Source organism: Pezoporus flaviventris, unplaced genomic scaffold (assembly GCF_033815535.1).
Source record: "Pezoporus flaviventris isolate CSIRO_AGI_PZ_B2104156 unplaced genomic scaffold, CSIRO_AGI_Pfla_v1 ptg000006l, whole genome shotgun sequence".
Taxonomy (NCBI): domain Eukaryota; kingdom Metazoa; phylum Chordata; class Aves; order Psittaciformes; family Psittacidae; genus Pezoporus; species Pezoporus flaviventris.
Window position 1 is genome coordinate 6,111,429 of NW_026892554.1, and position 19,280 is coordinate 6,130,708.

Genomic DNA, 19,280 nt, shown 5'->3' on the forward strand with positions numbered 1-19,280 from the left:
GAATTAAGGAATCTAAACCAGTATTTTTTACCCTTCAACGTTAAGATAAAGGCAAAGAAGGAGCAGCCTTGAAATTACTGACACCCAGTTAATTTGAGATCTGTAAATTGCCCCTCTGAGTTCGGTGAGACTGTTCATGTGTTCAGGTTACTCTGAGTATTCACTGGATTGGGACTTAAATCACTTGCAATTCGTATCACACTACACTACCCACCATTAATATCAGCATGACCACTGAGAGAACAGGAGATAGGATTAGCTGGACCATGACTGAGATTTCTCCCATCTTGTCTGCTTTTCTGGACCATGAGAGATTGTACTTCATAAGTTGAATAAACTCCAGGAAAGGATGTGAAGTACTGACAATCTGAAGAGTTATTAGGGTGTAAAAGCAGCAGTCCCCAACTTTTGCTGGACCCCAGACAGAAATACGAAGCAATTAACTCACTGAAGGCAACATTGTACTTGACCCCCCTTCTTAATTTTCTGTGACTGCAAACAGTGCAGTCTTGCAGATTCATGGCACAGGCTATGGACCATTAAAGAGAAGAATAAAAAGGGATTTTAACTGGAATAACGTATATTTATTCTAAAATAACAAACCCATTTGCTATTTCTCAAAGCTGTTGTTCTAAATAAAAACATTCTATCTTGACCTTGGTTTGAGGTCTGATGTCACAGACAGAGAGCAGGTTTCAGATGAGCCTACATCTGAAGGCTATGTTCTGTGAACTTGCTCTGTACAGGAGGGGGTTTGTTTCCTCCTCCACCTCCTGCTTCCACACTTCCAGTTCATGACATGCAGAGCTTGTGCTTTCTCAACAGAACACTATTTTAATTAGAGCCTCTCTCTTTATTAGACGTGCGAGATGCAATGCATATCTTTGGGAAACCCATCCATTTCTTAGATTCCCATGAAATGGTACTGGATACAAGTAACCATAGCCTAGAAGAATAAAAATGGAAATCAAAACCATGGAATATTCTGTGTTTGGGGGACGGGTGTGGCTTCTGCTATACTTAACATTGTTCAAGATAGGTGCTTTAAATTGAAAATAATAATAATAGCAATAATAGTAATAATTCCCCTGCACTGGGAGCCACTTCAGGTCTGCTTTTCCAGCATACTAACATTGCAAACCTAACTTCTGTATTGGCAGAGAACAAAACATGTGTGATGCACATAGCTTTATTTCATTTCATATTAATGGCAAACATCCATCAATATGATGAGTGTGTTTAACGCACAAAACCAGATACACAAAATATTCCAACCTTCTTACTTCAATATCGGCATGTAAAACATGTTAGTAAAATGCTAATGTCCCTGATCTGATCTCCTGGATTTGATCTCACTTATATAAAAGAGATTCAAGAATAGTTCCATCTGAGGTAGCCACACCAGTAAAAGCAATACCAAGTACCTTATTGCCTTCAGCCGTAATACCTACCTTACTCTTGTATCTTTGATCTCCCAATTTAAGGAGAATAAAAATCTCTGCCAAGCCCCCTCCGGGGATGTTCTTCCCCTCGAGGAGAGTGATGGTGACCAGTCCGTTCCACAACTGGTTCTTACGCAAGGAGTCAGAGAGTCGCACGCTCCGCAGGAAACTCGACTGAAAATCAAATCAGTAACATGAAATATTCATATACCCAAACAAACTCCACATTTTTACGGTGTGAAAGTACCAGAAGTGATACTCCTACCCCTAGGAGTACAGAGAACGGACAGCAGTAGGATGCTATGGATTTTCTGCCTGTACTACACTATGGCTGCCCCCTTGAAGGGACAATACTAAGCATCAGCGCAAAAATCACAACAGGGTTAGCTTAAACCACCAGAGAAGACGACTTCAGCTAACCCGGCTGAGCTTTGGCAAGAGCAGACCTCGAGCACTGAAAGCAATCTGTTAGCTTGGCTCAGAGAAAGACACAGGAGAGTGCTGGGGAGGAGAGGCAGAAAAGGGGAGAAACTAAAGTAAACTCTTAAATGTCTCCATCTACGTCCATAAAACGCGGGTCTGTTCTTCCCGTGGGAGACAGCCCACAGTCATAAAGCCCTATGGCCAGGTGAAAGGCTGAACACACATCTTCCATCTCCTCAATCGCTCAACCGCTGTCATCCCCATTAGCTCTTCGCCTGCTTTGCAGAGCCTGCTTCCAGAAACAGAGCTCACGAATCAAAACCACTGATGCCTGCTGAAAAACACACCAGGCTCTTTATCTGGAGTTATGGTTACCTGGTAGCCACATCTGTCACCTTCGCAGCTTCATCCTACATAGCATGGCTGCGCTAACAGTTTGCTAACTGGCAGTATTTTATTGGACAGAGGATGATTAAATAGGCCTTTATTGGGAGGGAGTGAGCTGGAAGCATTAAAACTCAAGGCTATGATTTTCCTCTTGCAGTAAAAACCCTGCCATATTTTATTCTCATGAAGCAACTTTTAACTTGCCACACTTGGGAGCTTCAATCATGTCATATACAGGTGGGAGCAAGACGGAGGAGAAGATTTCACAAGTCACTTTAAAACAGGACGTGTTAGCTTTAAAAGCAAGTAAGAAATGTTGTTGCTAAATAAAACGATTGCAAAAGCACCTGATGTCTGAAGATTACTTTTTATGGATCAATTACCCAGCAACAAAATTCTTAAATCATGGGTGGTGGACTCACAAATTTTTCTACTTGCTTTTTACTGGTTAAGATACCCAACTCTGAATCCCACGAGCATATTAATATACTTCTATTTAAACACCCCGTTTGGCTTTCCTGGCACGCTGGTTAAAAATTCCTACCTTTAAAAAGAAAACGAGATTTTGATTCACAAATCCAGCTGCAACGTAATTTCTTTTTTAGATATTTTTTTGTAAAGTTCGTCTTTCGGGCCAAAAAGCTAAAGCATGACTGTTCCCATGGACATACTTCAAAGTCCCAGCAGATATATTCCTCCCTAAACACTGCAACTATTTCAAAATCCTTTTTATAAAGAAGGGAGTAATGTCCACAAGGGATCAAAGGGCATTCTACAGTCTGGCAATCGCCTTAAAAAAATGGCAGTGCTTCCATGAAATATGCCCTAAAATAATTTTGCAGCTTGGTATGTCCTAATTTCGAATTGGATGTTTATCTTGGAAAGGCTTCTATCTAACTTGTCCATAAAACAGCTCCACTTAGCTCTATGAGCCCTGTGAAAATGGAATCCAAAGCTGGCTATTAAGGGGGCCTGGAGATTGCTTCCATATGGCGTAACAGCATGGGAGTGGAGGGCTAAGGCCTACAGCAGGAGCTGCTTGGCTTGAGCTCCCCATCTATCCATGGACACTCATTGCATTACACCATAACATCTGGATTATTGCTTGTAATGTCCCTGGGAAATATCCACTTCCCATCAAAGCCTTTATCTATCTCAGTTGTACTTTGAACATTTTAGTATTTAACATAGTCATGTTTGATGTGATGTACTTGCTGCTTTAGGACCAAGGATTTTCCCTCCCCCTAAGCTCCTTCCTCAGAGGAGGAAGAGGTATTTGATGTTAGTTCAACAACAAAAAAAAAAAACAAAACAGGGAAAGTTTATTATCCACATTACAATTTCTTTTAAAAACAAAGCATCCAGTTCTCTTCAAAGCTTCCAGCCTGAACACTGAAGACAGTTGTTATTGCTCAGTTCTAAAATTAAATTTGGGTATTTTTCATTTATTAACCAGTCCAGTATTTTAGGGAGTCGCTCTGCATTGGGGGCCTTCCTACCCAAGCTCTGTAACACACATAATAACCCCATCCTTTTATCCACTGACCTGACAGTTCAAAGGACTGTTGGGAGGTACCCAAACCAGCCCGGATTCCACACAGTCCTGGGAAAAATCAGCACCTGCAGCTCACCATCACTAAGGCATATTGCAGTGCATCAACTCTGACCTTCCAAAACAGGTGGTCCCTAGCAAACAGCCTCTTGCACCCCCTTTCCGGATGGCTCTGCAGCTGCAAAAGCATCCTGTGCTCATCTTGGAGGAGGGGCATGTTGGTCTCCAGCTAACAGGACCTTCTGGATGAGATCTAGCATCACTTCAGAGCATCACACTGGTTAAAGAAGCCAAGATGTTTGCAATTGGTTTATGGCATAGTGCTGATCTGCAGCACCTCGACACAGGCTGGATGACTGCAGTTTGCTTCCTATCTCCCCCAACCCAGCTCTGCCACCATCAAAAGCCTCTGTCCAAACGGAGCAGCACAGAAGGCTGCTTGCTTCCTGCCCCTGCAAGACAGCCCATCACGTTAGGAATGCTTTGGATTTCCTGGACATGCCCAGGTCATTCCTACAGTGTGTGCTCAGCAGGTCTGGCATGTCTTCTATGCCTTCTATCATCTACGCACGCAGCAAAGAACCGCTCTGTGGCCACCTCTCCAGCCTCCCCAGGTATTTGGCAGGCTGTTCCTCTGACCACCCTGGTGGAAATCCCAGAGAAACAGACAGTGTCTCAGATTCCACTCACAGTTTCTGGAAGGAAGCACATCTGGGGAAACCCAGATGTGTGGTAGACACACAGACCCGAACCATCAATGAGTCAAACTTAGTGTTGCCTGGGGAAGTTTGCACTATGGAAAATGCCTCCCAGGTGACAAGAAAATGATACTGCATTATTTGTTTTAGAAGCTTTACCTCCTCTCTGATACTCCTCACCTACTCGTTTCAAACTGATTTACACAGAGTTAATTGATTAAACTTCACAGCCTCCCTCTGAGTTGGCAAAACTATTAGAGAGCAGAGCGCAAGGAAGTGCAGTGATTAGTGCAAAGTTACTCAAGGGCAAAACAAGCACTGAAAGAAACACACCAAACACTCTCCCTCCCCTCCAGCCATCAGTACTCCAACCTGCCTTCGCACTGAGACCACAAAAGTCAAAGCCCTTGTCTATATCAATCAGAAAAGGACACAAATGCTTAATCAGTGACAATTTTAACATGTTTTTATCTATTCAGCTCTTCCCTTTCCCTGTTACATCGCAGGCTACAGACGCCTCTGCATTTGGGTACTTCAGCTCCTCCTGCTGCTGAACACAAGTTCTTTCCAGCTGTGCTCCCAGACTGGATGCCAGGTCCTTCAGGCCTCTCCTGCTATATTTTCCTATAAACTCTTTGCAGTCAGCCAGCTCACACTGGCTACATCCCAGACCAAAGTAAAAGAGCCTTGCAGAGGTACAGAAGATGTCTGAAGCTAGGATCAGGCTATAAGGCTGGAAATTAGGAAACACATGCTTTATGCTGGAAGTTGGCATATATATCAAGCTCAAAACATTGGACAAGTTTGCTTATTCCTTCCTGACTCCCTCCCCCCCCAATCACTTCTGAAATCAAGATAGCCTCGAGACTAGAATTTGAAGGGTTGCCTCCAGACAGAGCTCTGATTTTGGCTGGGCTCTGTGTGCAAATAACCAGTGATACCATAAAGGCCACTGCTGTAAAATGAATAAAAAACTGAACAGAAAACAGCCCTCAGACAAGCCAGCCAGAAAGAAAACAATAAGCACAAGAATAACCAGAAAGCTTTACTCTAAAAACCAAAATACATGTTTTCAAAAGCCCATGCTTGCTGCAGACTTAGGAACTGTGCAACACCACGCAAGTAATGAGTAATCTTCTCTGAAGCAAAAGTATGGCCTGGTCATAGAGCAGGACCCTGCCACATAAGGAACAGATGATGGTCCATCTCCCTACTGCTTAGAAAGAACATCAGCCCAGTAACCACGCACGTCTCTGTCCAGGAAAATTAGAAGTCAGTGCTCACAGTACCGTTTTCAGGATCTAGTTCCTGGTTTCAAAATGAATATAAAAGCTTCTCACACCAACTTTTCGGTTTTTATATTATTTTCTGGTTCTAGTTTAAAGAGGAAAGCTGGACAAGAATGAGCAGGTGGGTCATATTCTGCCTTCACAGAGCCAAATACAGGAGATGAGTGAGAATGACAGAGCTTTGGAGGGGAAAGAACCAGCTCATTGACCCGGCTTCACAAAAATCCTTTAGGAGCTCCAGTCTCACTGATAACACCATTTGTATATAATCTCCCTTTCTAGGCACCCAGCGAATCCCCTCTGGTACATCAGGGCTGCTTTCAAATCTGTCTCTTTTCCTGACACACACATACATGCCCAAAGTTCAAACTTGTTTTTGAAGCAATAAAGAGATGAGGAAAAATTGTACATTTAAATGACACGGTGAGGTGGCCAAGTGTGAAGCAAGCCTATCTCTCACATCTTTCGTTTAAAAGGATGAGACAGGACAACAGAAAGCCTGCTGCAAACCCTGTGAAGAGGTCAGCACTGAAACTGGGCCATTTGAGAAAACAACAACACACAAATAGGAAGACTCTTTGGACCTCTCCTCATTAGGCAGAGAAACCATTTTGCAGAGGCAGTCTCCCCTTGGGAAAGAGGAGAGGGCAGGGAGAAAGGCAAGTGAACCAACACGAGATTGCTGCTGTGATGCGTGACCCTGTGGCAACCGAGTGCCTCTGCTCCATGGAAGCGTCGCTGCCCATGGGGTATTGTGGGAGAAAGCCAAATACAATGAGGCAGACAAAAATGAAACCTAACAGCCCACACAGAGGGGAAAAAACAGGAGAGTGAGGGATTTTCCCCTGCGATGAGATGCTGAGGAGCACTTCAGTCCGGTCAGCCTTTCAGCCAATTTATTCAATCAGCTTACGCTATCAAGGTGGCAATTGCGTCGCTTTTGTTTCAGGACTGAACTGCTGCGGGTCAATCCACCCCAAGCAAACCTGCTTATTTGCTTCATAAATGTTCAACACATAAAGGTTATTCAGCTGTACAAATGCTGGAAATAACATGCGGGGCACTCAGGGTGAGACTCAAGACACTCAGGACAAACAAGGCTACTGAGCATTGACATGTGTGGCTCCAGCAGAGATGGCTACCAAGTCCCTTTGCTCCCAGAAAGAGAGACAGGAAAGAGGGGAGAGCTTGCCAACACACATATACGAGTGTCAATATTAATGCTGTCTAATAGTATCCTCTTCCCTTTGCAATGCCACCCTCCATGAGAGAAAGAAGAATGCTGCACTCTTGGAGACAGCTCCCACAGAGGACAATGCTATTTCTCAGCTCCCCTGAAAAATGAGGGATCTGGATGCACTGCCCATGTCTTGGGAGTCCACACAAATGTGTGATGATTCCCTTCTAGCAGCAGTGAAAAAATATACAATGTGTAATCAACAGAGAGCTGAATCATCTAGCTCAACAGCTCTTGCGCCAAAATGATTTAAAAGACATGCTGAAATCCTTCCTGCGTGCTATCTGTAATGACTGTGAAACAACCAGAAGTAGACTGGAAATCTTGTGCTGCTGCTTTCAGTGTTGTCTGAAAATGTAGCTTTACCCTCAAAAAGTAAGGGAGCGTGGAGTACATGCATAAAAAGGGTACAGTGTCTACAACAGCCCATGTGAACCCCTTCAATAGTGACATGGAGTTGCAACAGGTATTAATGCCATCAATGTACTAAGCATCTGAGATGAATCTGGGAAGGCAGCGAGAACCCCATGATTAATGTGAAAAGACTTATTTAGGACACCAATGTGCCAAATCTGCACTAAGATAACACAAAATGGTCAAATTCAAGTATAAGCAGATTTGTTTCATACAGGCAATACAGATTAAGAAACAGCTGTGGAAGTTATATTCATTTTGTCCATCCTTAACATAAGCCATTTTACCTGTATTTGTGGAAGAAAAGGTCAATATTACAGTAGAGGTCAGCTACAGCTCAGCACAAAACACCCAGGAAAACTATTTCAAAAAGTTTAATTTGCCTAAACCTATAGAGGCAAAATGTATATCTGCCTCAGCAGCAAAAATGGAAAGTATATGGCCTTTTTCCCTGCGTTGTTGCTCAGGGAAAGCTCAGTAGCCGAAAAAAGAGATGAGTTTGTGTACCCGTTAGAGAGCTCTCTCAATTTCCCCCTGTCCCCTTATTCCTGTATCTATATCTCGTCCAGCAACGTTGTTTTCTACCCCATCACGCACTCTGGCTATTCTTCTATAACCTCTTGTGCCTTCCCTAGACACCTATATTCCCCATGCACACAATTTTTCTTTCTAGCCTTTATGTTCTGCCGCAAACTGCTAGTACTGCTTCCACAGACCAGAGTTTCCTAACTAAAGATGGTTATTGATGTACAGTACTAGTGTTTTAGTGCAGTAGCAGAATCAATAAACTAGGAAATACTGCTTTGTCAGATTTTTCCTGCGCATGCTGGGAAACACTTTTTACTGCCTTTGGATGGTCACAGAGTTTTTCTTTAGAGATCACACTGGAGCATGAACTGTGTCTTCTCTAGGAAGAACTGAAGCTCTCCTACCCTCTAGTGACTGGAACAGAATAGAGCACAGGGTTGCAGCTTTTTCTCCCCTCTTCTTTGAAACAATACTTTCATGTCTCCTAAACCAGTACCATGCTTCACCATCTCTCAAATTTACTTTAAAAGATGTTAAGGCACAAGCCAGTTGGGAACTGAGAGACCTGCCAGAAGGGCTTACAGCAAAAGGTCCAAAAACCCCACATATAAGAAAATGACTGAAAATGCAATGAGATATAACATACAACAACAAAAAATATTCCAATGACAGCAACCAAGACAGAATTTTGGCTATTCGGAACAAAAAGGACCAGAGTTTAAAAACCTGGCTCTCTTTGCCAAGACCCAAAGCCAACCAGAGTCAAGAGACAGCTGTGTGTGCATGCATGAGAAAAAGGGGGATCAAGCTACACTGATTGAGGGCACAATAATTTCCCGGGCTTTAGTTAAGAGCTCAGGTGCTGAACTCCTCAATTATTCCATCACTTTCTGTCATACAGCATTCAGGGATGCATGGTGGCTCTCCGTGCCGAGTGCCAAGTGAAGGGCTGTGACACCCTAGGACCAGGGCTCACTGAGCTGCCGTCCAGCCCCAAGGGCTGTACTTTGCACTTCCTCTGTTGACAAAAATATACTTGCTGGCACAGTACCTGAGAGGGTTGGCTCCTCTACGTAGCACACCACAGTTGAACTGAATCAAACAAGAGGAGGTTAATTATTCAATTTATTTAGGCACATAGCAATGTTATAAAGGGGAAAATATCAAGATGCATTTTGTTCTTGTAAGAGCCAAATTCTGCTTTTCAGAGAGTTAGACCGCACAGCTCTCGAGCTGTGTACTGGGGCCTGCAGCCTCTAGATTATTGTTATTTACTCAATAGCAAATTAGAGCTTTACACAACAAATAGAAAGCTACAGTCTGCTTCCCAAACAAATTAAAATGTAATGCAAAAACAGGACAGTACAGGAATATAAAAGTAACAGAAGCCTGCAGGGACACTACAGAAGACCGAGGGAAGCAAGTTGTGTAGACATGTAGCAACACACAAATCTTGGGAATCCTTTTACATTGCTGGTAATGAAAAATCCCCTGCTTGGTCTCCATCCCAAGCACAAAAGGAATTTCAAAATCCACAGGGCAAACAGAAGAAATACTGCCTCACAAAATTCCTCCCATTCCGAGAAGAAACCTAAACAATTAGACTAGGATCCAGAAGACCCATGCTCCACTCCAGCACCAACCACAAGCCACCTTTTGGATATCCTTAAACAACTCAAATCCTCTACAGCTCCTTTTTTTGGTTGAATTTATACCCATTTCCTCAGTGCAGACAGTTTTTCTCTGTTTCTACACCTCTTTAATGAATGGAGTCTTACTCTCTCTTGCCACCAGATGCTACCATAGCACCCACAACAAGGAAACAATTTCTCATTACATTGGAAAAAAAAAGCTCAAGCAAAGGGCATCACACCACATTAAGACAGGTTGCAACTGTACTTCAGAGCTTCCTAAGTTTACTTTCTGTTTTAGAGAGGGCACAGAGTTTTGGGAGAGGACTTTAAGAGGAAAAAAAAATATGGATTACCTTGGATGAAGTTCGTTTCTTCCGACTTGACCATCTCTACTCATGAGTCCCCACACCATTGCACCAAAGAGAAGCCAGAGAGAAGAAACAGAGGAGGAGTAAAATGGAGACAGAGGTTAGTAAAATAATTCAAACCACAGCTTGTCAAATGTGTTAAAAAAGTTTATTACTGAGTAGGGGGCTGGAACTATGACTGTATTCATCTGCCTCCCCTCCCTCACGAAATATAGCAACCGCCAAACTCAAAATACCTGCACTGCACCAAAAAAAGAGGAAATTAAAAGAAGCCATCAAGAATAAAAAGTGGAAGGACCTAGAGCCATTAGTAAGACACACAGCTTATACTTTTGGTGCCATCTGGTTCTACAGTAAGCTAATTTAGAAAGGGAAAAAAAATCATCTTACTGTTAAGTGCTAATGTAGACAGAGCCATTTCACTGTTCCGATTCCACTGGAAATGGCTGAGCAATCTGCATTTGAAATATGAGGGCTTAAAACACTGTCTTTAAAAAAATTACAGTGTGCACCCAACTCTTCTATCATCTGCACTCTGAATGTTAACTAAGCACCCAAGAGTACCAAAAGCTGCTACTTTAAACCAATGTATTTGCTGCCTCACTGGTTAAGTCCAGATTAGGCCATGCCTTCCTAAAAATCCCAGAATAATTCCTGAGGCTCTTTCCCCTAAACTGCTTTTTTTTTTTGCTAAAGAAACTTTTTGTCTTTGCTTTACCCCTTCCTGCAATCCAGTAACCATGTGTGCCAACAATCTCTTCTACAGGTTAGAGGGAGAATTCACATCCCAGATCAAAGCGATCTCATAATATAGATATATAAACACCACAATAGTGTTTTGAATGTTGTCATTAAGCTTTTAAGTAATCACATATTGAGTTACAAATAACTACACTTATTATTGAGATTTTACTACGTTCAAAAAAGCAACTATTTGAAAAATGAATAATGAATGACAGACATCCCACATTAGCTTTTCTTACTTTGCTTTCCAACCCCTTGAAACATTTATGTTTCTATAAATAATCTCACTTAGACTGGAATTCCATACCTATAATTTAATAATGTGCTGTAAACAGCAACTTTCCTACTAGACTATATAGGAGATTTGGAGGAATATTTTCTCTTTACATATGTATTACACATATTTAAAGTTAGCTCTGGTTTTAACGCTAGTCCAAGTAAATCCTGCCTTTGTTGACCAAGAACAGGACAAGTTCACCAACACAGGTATGCTTTACACTCTTGTAAGATACTAGAGTAGGAGTCTTAAAAGCTAAAACCAAAACTTCCATGTGCAGGACCTGAAATTCAAAAACTAAGAGCTTCGGTCGTGGTGGTCCCAGCCTCTGCCCAGGTTCTTCTGGGTTTCTAGCATCACTAAGTGCACCATATTTCAGCACCAGGAGCCAAGTTCTATTGAACTCGGGCACGAAACTGTCAGTGGCAAAAATCAGGGGATTTATAAGCAACATCTTACTCCCACCACCCAGTGTGCTCCTCTGCAAGACTGGTTTAAGTCTTAACATCAAATCTCTGCTTTTAGATTTCATATGGATAGACATTTATATTGTAATAAAAACAAGAAAAAAAAAACAAATAAAAAACAAGTTTAATTTGGTTGGGTTGTTTTTTTTATTTTGGTTTGTTTTGTCATTTTTGTTGTTGGTAGGTTTGGGTTTTTTTATGTGTTAAACTCCCAGGTGGAAATCAGAAAACAATATGCTCTGGAATAGCAGTCACAGCAGGCATGGTTCATACATTCACTTCAGCAACCTGCACACTGCACTGGTGGGTATCACACACGTGGTACCCAGAGAGCATTGCCACGGTGCACATCACAGCTATGAGACAAAGCATCCAGCTACAGATGTCTACACAACTTTCACCCAGTTAAAACATAAGGCTGCTTTTTTAAGTTATGATCTGTCTTGATTTCAACATTGACTTTTGTAGGATGAAAATAAAGGTGGCATTTCCCACTAGATCAGATTATGCCAGCTCTTCCCCCACAGCCACATTCCAGCTATAAATTTGATTTCCTAAGCCACTTACATTTCTCTTGAAGTCTCCTTGCTTGATTGCTAGACTCAAGTTTAACACAATCACTCCCATGTCATCTTCTAAACTGTTGGGATCTTCCAGTTTTAAAACCTGTTCAGTAGTTCTACAAGAAAAAAAGGGGGGAAAAAGTGCAATTATTGACTCCAGTTAACTCAGGTTGATTATTAAAGGTCACACTGAGCTGTGCAAATTTCAGCTTCTTGTCTGAAATTCCTAATATTGAGTTTAAATGTTAAAACGGGGAATCTAGAGGGTTCCTTCAGAGTTCTGACAATACAACCCCCTTCCAATAACTCAGCATAGTGTTCATATAGCATTGCTTAATACTCATAAATCTCCACATCCAGGTACACACCAAATTAAGTTACTATGACCCCAACTTCATGGGGAAGAAGAGTGACAGGGAAACTTATCCAAGTGAAAGTTCTAACACTAATGGCTGGAATTTGACTCTGGAGATATTTATTCTTGCCTTATCTCTACTTGTGTTTTATCTCCCTCTACGACTCGGTTCCCTCTCTGAAAATGGGAATGCTGGTTTTTACCTGATGGCACTACCTCACAGATAAATTCCTTAATATTTCTAGAAACTCAAATAACCACGGGAGCTGCAATAGACCCACACAGGAAGAACCGATTTTCTCCCCTGAAAAAACAGTTGCACAGCAAGGGAGTATAAAAGGGAGAACTAAAACTTGAATTCCTGGCTTCCAGCTCCACATTGAGACCAAGCAGCAGCAGACAAAAGGAGCAGGGCTTGCCTCTGCACTAAATCAGGGCCAGATGCAGCTGCTGTGGGGATGGATGGCTGCGGGGGGAGAGGCTGGAGACCCGGTGCTCACAGACAGGCAAACTGCTCCCCAGCCCAGCTACACACAGAAGAAGGCACCCCATGTTATGTAGGGCTACAAGGGGGGTCTCAACCTTCTTCCCCTTTTCTTCTTCTTCCATAAATTATTCTGGTGTAGCCCTCCCTAAGCAATGCTGCATATAGAAACTCTTATTCCTAGACATGACAAGGAAAGGGCACCTTCTGCTGAACCAGGCTCCATCCAGGCTGGATTTGAAGCTGGTACATAACGCTGGATAAAGCCTGTACACATCTTTTTATCTCAAGTGATTTCTTTTAAAATATGCTCCCCACCCTTCTATCAAAGTTTCCTTGAATAGACAAATTCCAAGCTAGAGCAAAAGCATTTCATTATTTTCCTGTTTCTCAAATAAGCTGCATTAATAACCTTTAGTTAAATAAACATATTACCTATTGAGTTCAAGTTCAGTGAGCGCTACAAATGCCGAACCCATGAAGTCTGAAGAGGTTAAATCTCGATCATACACCTGGTAGCAAAATAAAATAAATATATCTGATTTCCACATCATAATCCAGTTTTATCCCAGCCGATAACAGAACAGATATTTTAAGCTCTTTCAGTTCAATTTAGTCTTTGATAGATCAAAGCTTAGCTACAATTCAGGGATAATTTTCCAGCTACCTGCTTTAATTTGTATTTTTAACTAACTATTTAAAGAGCTTTTTGAAAGTATCTCCTTAATATTACGTAAACAGAGACATGTGCGCTGCTACGGATGGTGCCTGTTCCTTTATGCTCTGCTCGATCGCATAATGAAACACTGCACAGGAATCAGGTACTCCTGGCTACAGATGTTTTAGCAATTAGTGCTCACAACTGGTAGCTTGCGGTTCTGGTAACTGTAACGTTACTCATAATGAGAAAAGGCTTTGCTACTTGTCACGGCTGCATCCCAGGTAATAATTCTGCTCAACCCAGCCAAATTACACTCTTAAAACGTGCTTATGAAACCGCTGTTGGTTTCACTGAGTTTGCATAAGCACGGTAAGAGCGAGCAGAATTTAGCTCCCACAGCTTTAAAACGTATCCAGTCAAGGGGTTTTATTTCAACGTGGGTTTTTGCAGATGGAAAGCAAAACATGCGAGTAAAATCTGGAAAAGACATATGTGCATTTTAATTTGAAATTGCTGGAACTCTTAAAGTGGGTTGTGGTTTATGTTACGCTGCTGCAGTGAATGAAAATCAATACGTTTCTGAAGCTGAAAATCATGGCTTAAAAAAAATATTGATCTTTTAAAAATCTAAAACCCAAAACTTAAAGCTTACCTTGATCCAGAGTTTCTGATCGAGGCTCTGTATAGGCAGCACAACAGTTTCATCCCAAACTGGGTTGAGGTTCTTGTAGACTACCTTACTTTTATACAGAGTTTTCCCATTCAGTTTAAACTTCACATATGGGTCACTTGTACCTGTGATAATGAATAAAAAATAGATTATCTAGTACCCACAACCTTAAATTTTCATAGAACAATAAATAACAATAAAAATGGTAGAGACTCGTTTTATATAAACATGCATATACTTCATTACCTATATAGAAATTCTTATTTCATACAGGAAATCTATAGAACAGAACCATAAAGTTGTTTGAAAGCAGGCAACAAAAATTCTTCATCATTTGCTTGATCTCTGCTGTGTTCTTCTTAAAGAAGATTAATTAGTCTTTAATAACTTAGTTAACATTTTAATTTGGGAAAAGAGCAAACAGAAGCAGAGATGAAGGACTTTTACAAGCCAACTAACACCACAGACAGTGGAAGAGAGAAAATGTGATCCTGTGATTATGAATATATAAAAAGACCAACACTCAAAAGCATCGTAACTTAGATAGGAGCTCCAAGGAAACCAGTAACAATAGCTGAAGTACCCGACAAGATTTCATCACTGCTGTGACTCGCCAATTTACTTAAAACTAAATGTGAAGTTTCAGTGAAAAACACACTGATGCTGTTCACCAGCTCAGCATGAAAACACACGCACAGAATAAACACCGTAAACAATATTCAGGTAACACGTTTTTTAATCCAAATGGCACAATTTGACGTGGTAATAATGTCCCTATTTTTATGGAGCAGATGTCCATGGACAGAGTGCGAAGCTCATACCACTCGGCAGCAATACAAAGACTTGCAGCTGTCAAAGGAAAACAGAAGAGGAAATCAACTTTTTATTATTGTTAATAAACCAGTGACATCTGCACTAACACCAACCAAACTGAGGTGTAGCAGCATATACAATTCATGATCCCAAGTGCCGCTGTTCTCTCATGTTCAATATTGTCTGTATCATTCCTTATATTTGGAATTAAACTTCCCCCCTAACAGTTCCATTTCATTCGAAGAATAACAGCTAACTCGAGGGTCCTGGCTGTCCCCCAGCCTGCAGGGTGGGCTGCTGGCAGAAAAAGACTGACTCCTACACCAGACTTTCCATCCAGAATCAATCTGAACCTGTCCTCCCTGATTCCCACAGAGATATTGGCTGACAAGCGCCTGACAGTGCAGGATAACACAGTATAAGACCAATACTCTGTCTTCTCAGTAGTTTAGTGAACAGTGAGAATGCGAAAGTCACATATTTAAACATCCAAAGCTCTAATTAGTGTTATATGAAGACAGACTTAAAATCGTAAGAAATATAGCTATATATTCGCATCTATCGGGAATTCCATAGTAAAGAACTGTGCTCCTGCAACATACAGACTTACTTTTTAGGACTTACAGAAAGTTTTTCTTATGTTTTATTTCAAAAGGGAAGAGTTGTTGAGCCTGCCCAATTCTGCACATTGAGGCTGTTTGATGCACAGGAAAATTTCAGTTGGGTTTTCAAATACTACCTGCAGCTGATCCTTTTCTTACATAGTAATGGTTGAAATCAACCCCTTTTCGGGGAAAAAAAAAAAAATGCTGCAAACTTAAAAAGAATTTATTTTCCTTCTCCTCTAGGAAAGGATAAGGGCCTGATTCAAAGCCAGGGGGCAGCTTCTCATTGCATTTCAATGGCTTAGGGCTAGACCCTTCCCAAGAACACTTCTCAGAACTATGATTATGCTTTTACATATACAGCTTAAAGCCAGTACACAGTCCATGAGTGGCAACACATAGATAAACTGTGGCCACACAACATGGGTAGTAGCCCTCCGAGGATGCAGAAGTTAAGAAATCAAGCTTTTTGGTGTTAGTTTCTTCCAGCTCCTTTTTTCTAAAAAACAGAAGAAAAAAAGAAACTGAAAGAACTGTTTGGTTTTTATTTACAGGATAACCAGGAGCGAGCTGCATTATTAGGAATAATAGTAATAACGTCCACACCTATTCTGTTCATGAAATAGCAACTGGCTGAGACAAGGAAAACAACTGCTGAAATGAAAACACGAAGAGGGTGATGGAGGCAGGTGGTCTATGGCCATAACTCATCTGCTTTTGGCACAAAAAACCCATGAACAAGGGCAAAACCTGAACAGAGAGAGGAAAAATAGGATGCAGAGAAAGCAAACAGCCAGCAAGTTCCATAGCTGCAAGCATAAAACTCCAAGCATCCCAACTGCATTATTGCTCTGAAAGCTTTCCAGGTTGTTATACAGTAAGGGAAAATAAAGAGAGGGGGAAGGGCTGCCCAGAACTGTTCACGTGAGCCAGACTTTAGCAATCATTCTTTTATACATACATATATGTGTGTATATATATATATACACACAAACACACACATACACATAATGTCTTCCTATTTAACAATAATGTCTTTCTTTCTATTTATATATATTTCTATATTTTCTACACATTTCTATAAAAACATTGTTGCATGAAAACATGCACATACAAAAGGGGTATATATTTATATAAATATGTATTTCTGTTAAAATATATAAAAAAACGGGGAAAAAAAAAAGAGGTATAATAAAAAGAGGCCTTTAATTAAATAAGATTGCCACTCTGGGATCAAGCCTTCATGCTTGTCAGCTTACTCTCAAAATAAACATCTCAAAGCGGGGCCTCAGTGGTGTCACTTACTCCGGCAAGGCACACTGGGTAATCCCTCGCTATCTTGACAGCTACATAATGTTCAAACTGTTTCACGGGTGAGCTGCAGCACTTGGGCGAAAGAAAATATTAATGCCAGGAATTAATAGAAAAGGGGATGATGGTTTACAAAAGCCAAACAAGGGAAAGGTGTCAAGTTAGTACCGGTGTTAATTGTAAGGGAAAATAATTGCGGTGGGGAGCGGGCTTTGGCGGCGCTCGCCTGTCGGGCTGTCACAGGGGTAACATCTCAACTAGGCAGGCAAGGGGAAAGGGGCCGGCAGTGCGGGAGCACGGCTCCCGGATCATACAAATGACGGGCTGACATCTCTGTGCCAGCAAACAGACGAACCTTCACCTCTGTGAAGAAGCCGGCACACACCAGGGTTCCATGGCAGGAGCTGGGGTAGACCTGATGGCCAAGAGGGAAACGATGGGGGTGATGATACAAAGGCTTCCCTTAAGTTGCTGTTGGGATGTTGATGAAGCTCCTGGGTCACTGTGTCCATTCCTGGTTTTCTTTATAGTACACAGGTAATCAAAATAGGTCATAAAGGAGACAGGGAATGAGAAATAAGCTAGATGACAAGCTTCACCTGATGGGATGAACAGCACAGACTGCAAATTAACTGCATTTGAGTTCAAGGCTTGAAGTCTAGATTCAAGATCAGAAAGATGTCTGGATCTATTAAAAAACTATTTATTATAGACAGTCTACAACCTAGCCAGAAAAGCCTAGTGATTTTAGGCATGAGCTGATCTAAAGAAGGATTTTTGCTTATAGTTTTCCTTTAAACATAACAGAAGTTGAGAAATTTCTGAAGACATCAGACTATTAAAAAAAGCTTTCCAGCAGCCATTTCCTACTACAGACAAACAAGTCAACAGTTTCTAAGCACATGCACCCAGGCTCCTCTGGCATGCAAGGTCTGAACCTGTTCATCTCGGTCACAACAACTGTAACAATGTTGAGGGAGTCACACAAGAAGACCAATTATTCTTGAAGCCAGCTGAGAATTTAGCCAGAAAAAAATTCCTCTCTAGTGGGAAAGGCAAAGTGTAACGCTTTAAGGTTAACTTAAACGTTATGCAAGGACAAGAAGGTTCTCACACAGTAAAATGCATGGACAAAACATATAAACCAAAGAAGATTACCTACTTTTTAGCCTGAAAAAAGTCCAGTAAAAGGAAAGGATTACTTCTAAAAAACAACACTGCATCAGCTGGGCCTGTTTTCCCATTAGAGAAAGAACATACACACCTCAACAGGGATGCTCCCTTGAGTTCATTTGTATAATACTTATTTTACTTCTATTTTCTAACACTAAGCAGTGCAGGCAGACCAACCATCAGCTAAAATGTGAGGCAGCTTCAGGGAACAAAAGTTGCTGGGACACAGCAGCAGGAGAGGGTTCAGCAGCCCAAGAAACTGTTAATGGTGCTTTTAAATGGATACTGCTGCCCTCTAGCAGCTACCGAGGGATGCATCACATCAACCGTGTGTAATACTACTACAGACTTAATTAAAACAAAACCAAACCAAACCAAAACCAGAAGACCAGATATCATTTCAAGCCACACACTGTTTTACAGGAGTAAACTTACTGGAAATGTAGCATATGAAACAAGTCTCGTTACATAAATAAATAATAAAAAATTACCACCAAGTTGCCTTAAAATCCTGGGGAAAAATATCAAAGAACAGCGTGAAATATAATCTAGGCCATCTTAAGTTTTGGTTAAAACCTAGATTTTAATCTGAAGAAGGAAATGAAGGATTTCTTTTATATGCACGTAAAGAATACATTTCTTCAAGTCTTCCTAGAAATAGAATTACCGGAGTTATTTACAACAAGGAGTAAAAGACATTTTAAAATGGAACACGCATTTTTCTTCTTAAGCGGAAAACCGCTGTATTCTTGTAGTGAAATAGCTGGGATCAAGGCTTAGAGGGGAAATCAGAGAGAAAAAGTATTCTGCTGGCAGGAAATTCAGGTAATTTTGGAAAGTTTTGTGCCCAGTTAGTTTTATGTGGCCAGATAGAAGTGAAACATTGTTTGGAAACAAGCATCGCCAACAGGTTCCAAGGGAAAATAAACCAACTAACAAGAAAGAAAGCAACACAAACCCACCACAACAAAAAACAATAAACAAAAAAGACCAGCGAAGTATACAGTACATGTAAACATGCAGTTGATAGGTTAAAAAGATAGGGGAAAAAGCCTGAACCACACAGAAGTAGATACAGCATGCTCTATGCAAGACACATAGGAAATGGTGTTTTAAAAATACTAAAGGAACAAGGAAAAACCACCAGACTCTACCAAAACACCATGCGATGCACAAGAGGGAAAG

The 19,280-nt window shown here is 41.2% G+C and overlaps 1 protein-coding gene across 2 annotated transcripts in view; it reads right to left on the minus strand.

Moving 5' to 3' along the window:
- The window catches only part of MCTP2 (multiple C2 and transmembrane domain containing 2), a 111,530-nt gene that overhangs the window by 72,398 nt on the left and 19,852 nt on the right, over positions 1 to 19,280 (minus strand). The window contains exons 6-10 of one of the 2 annotated variants that reach the window (XM_061446716.1): positions 14,176 to 14,318; positions 13,298 to 13,374; positions 12,028 to 12,139; positions 9,958 to 9,993; positions 1,452 to 1,616 (exon numbers count right to left, since the gene is read on the minus strand). In XM_061446716.1, coding sequence (XP_061302700.1) covers positions 1,452 to 1,616; positions 9,958 to 9,993; positions 12,028 to 12,139; positions 13,298 to 13,374; positions 14,176 to 14,318 — 533 coding nt within the window. Of the gene's footprint in view, positions 1 to 1,451; positions 1,617 to 9,957; positions 9,994 to 12,027; positions 12,140 to 13,297; positions 13,375 to 14,175; positions 14,319 to 19,280 lie in introns of those variants that run through there. The other variant, XM_061446717.1, reaches the window with a different exon arrangement.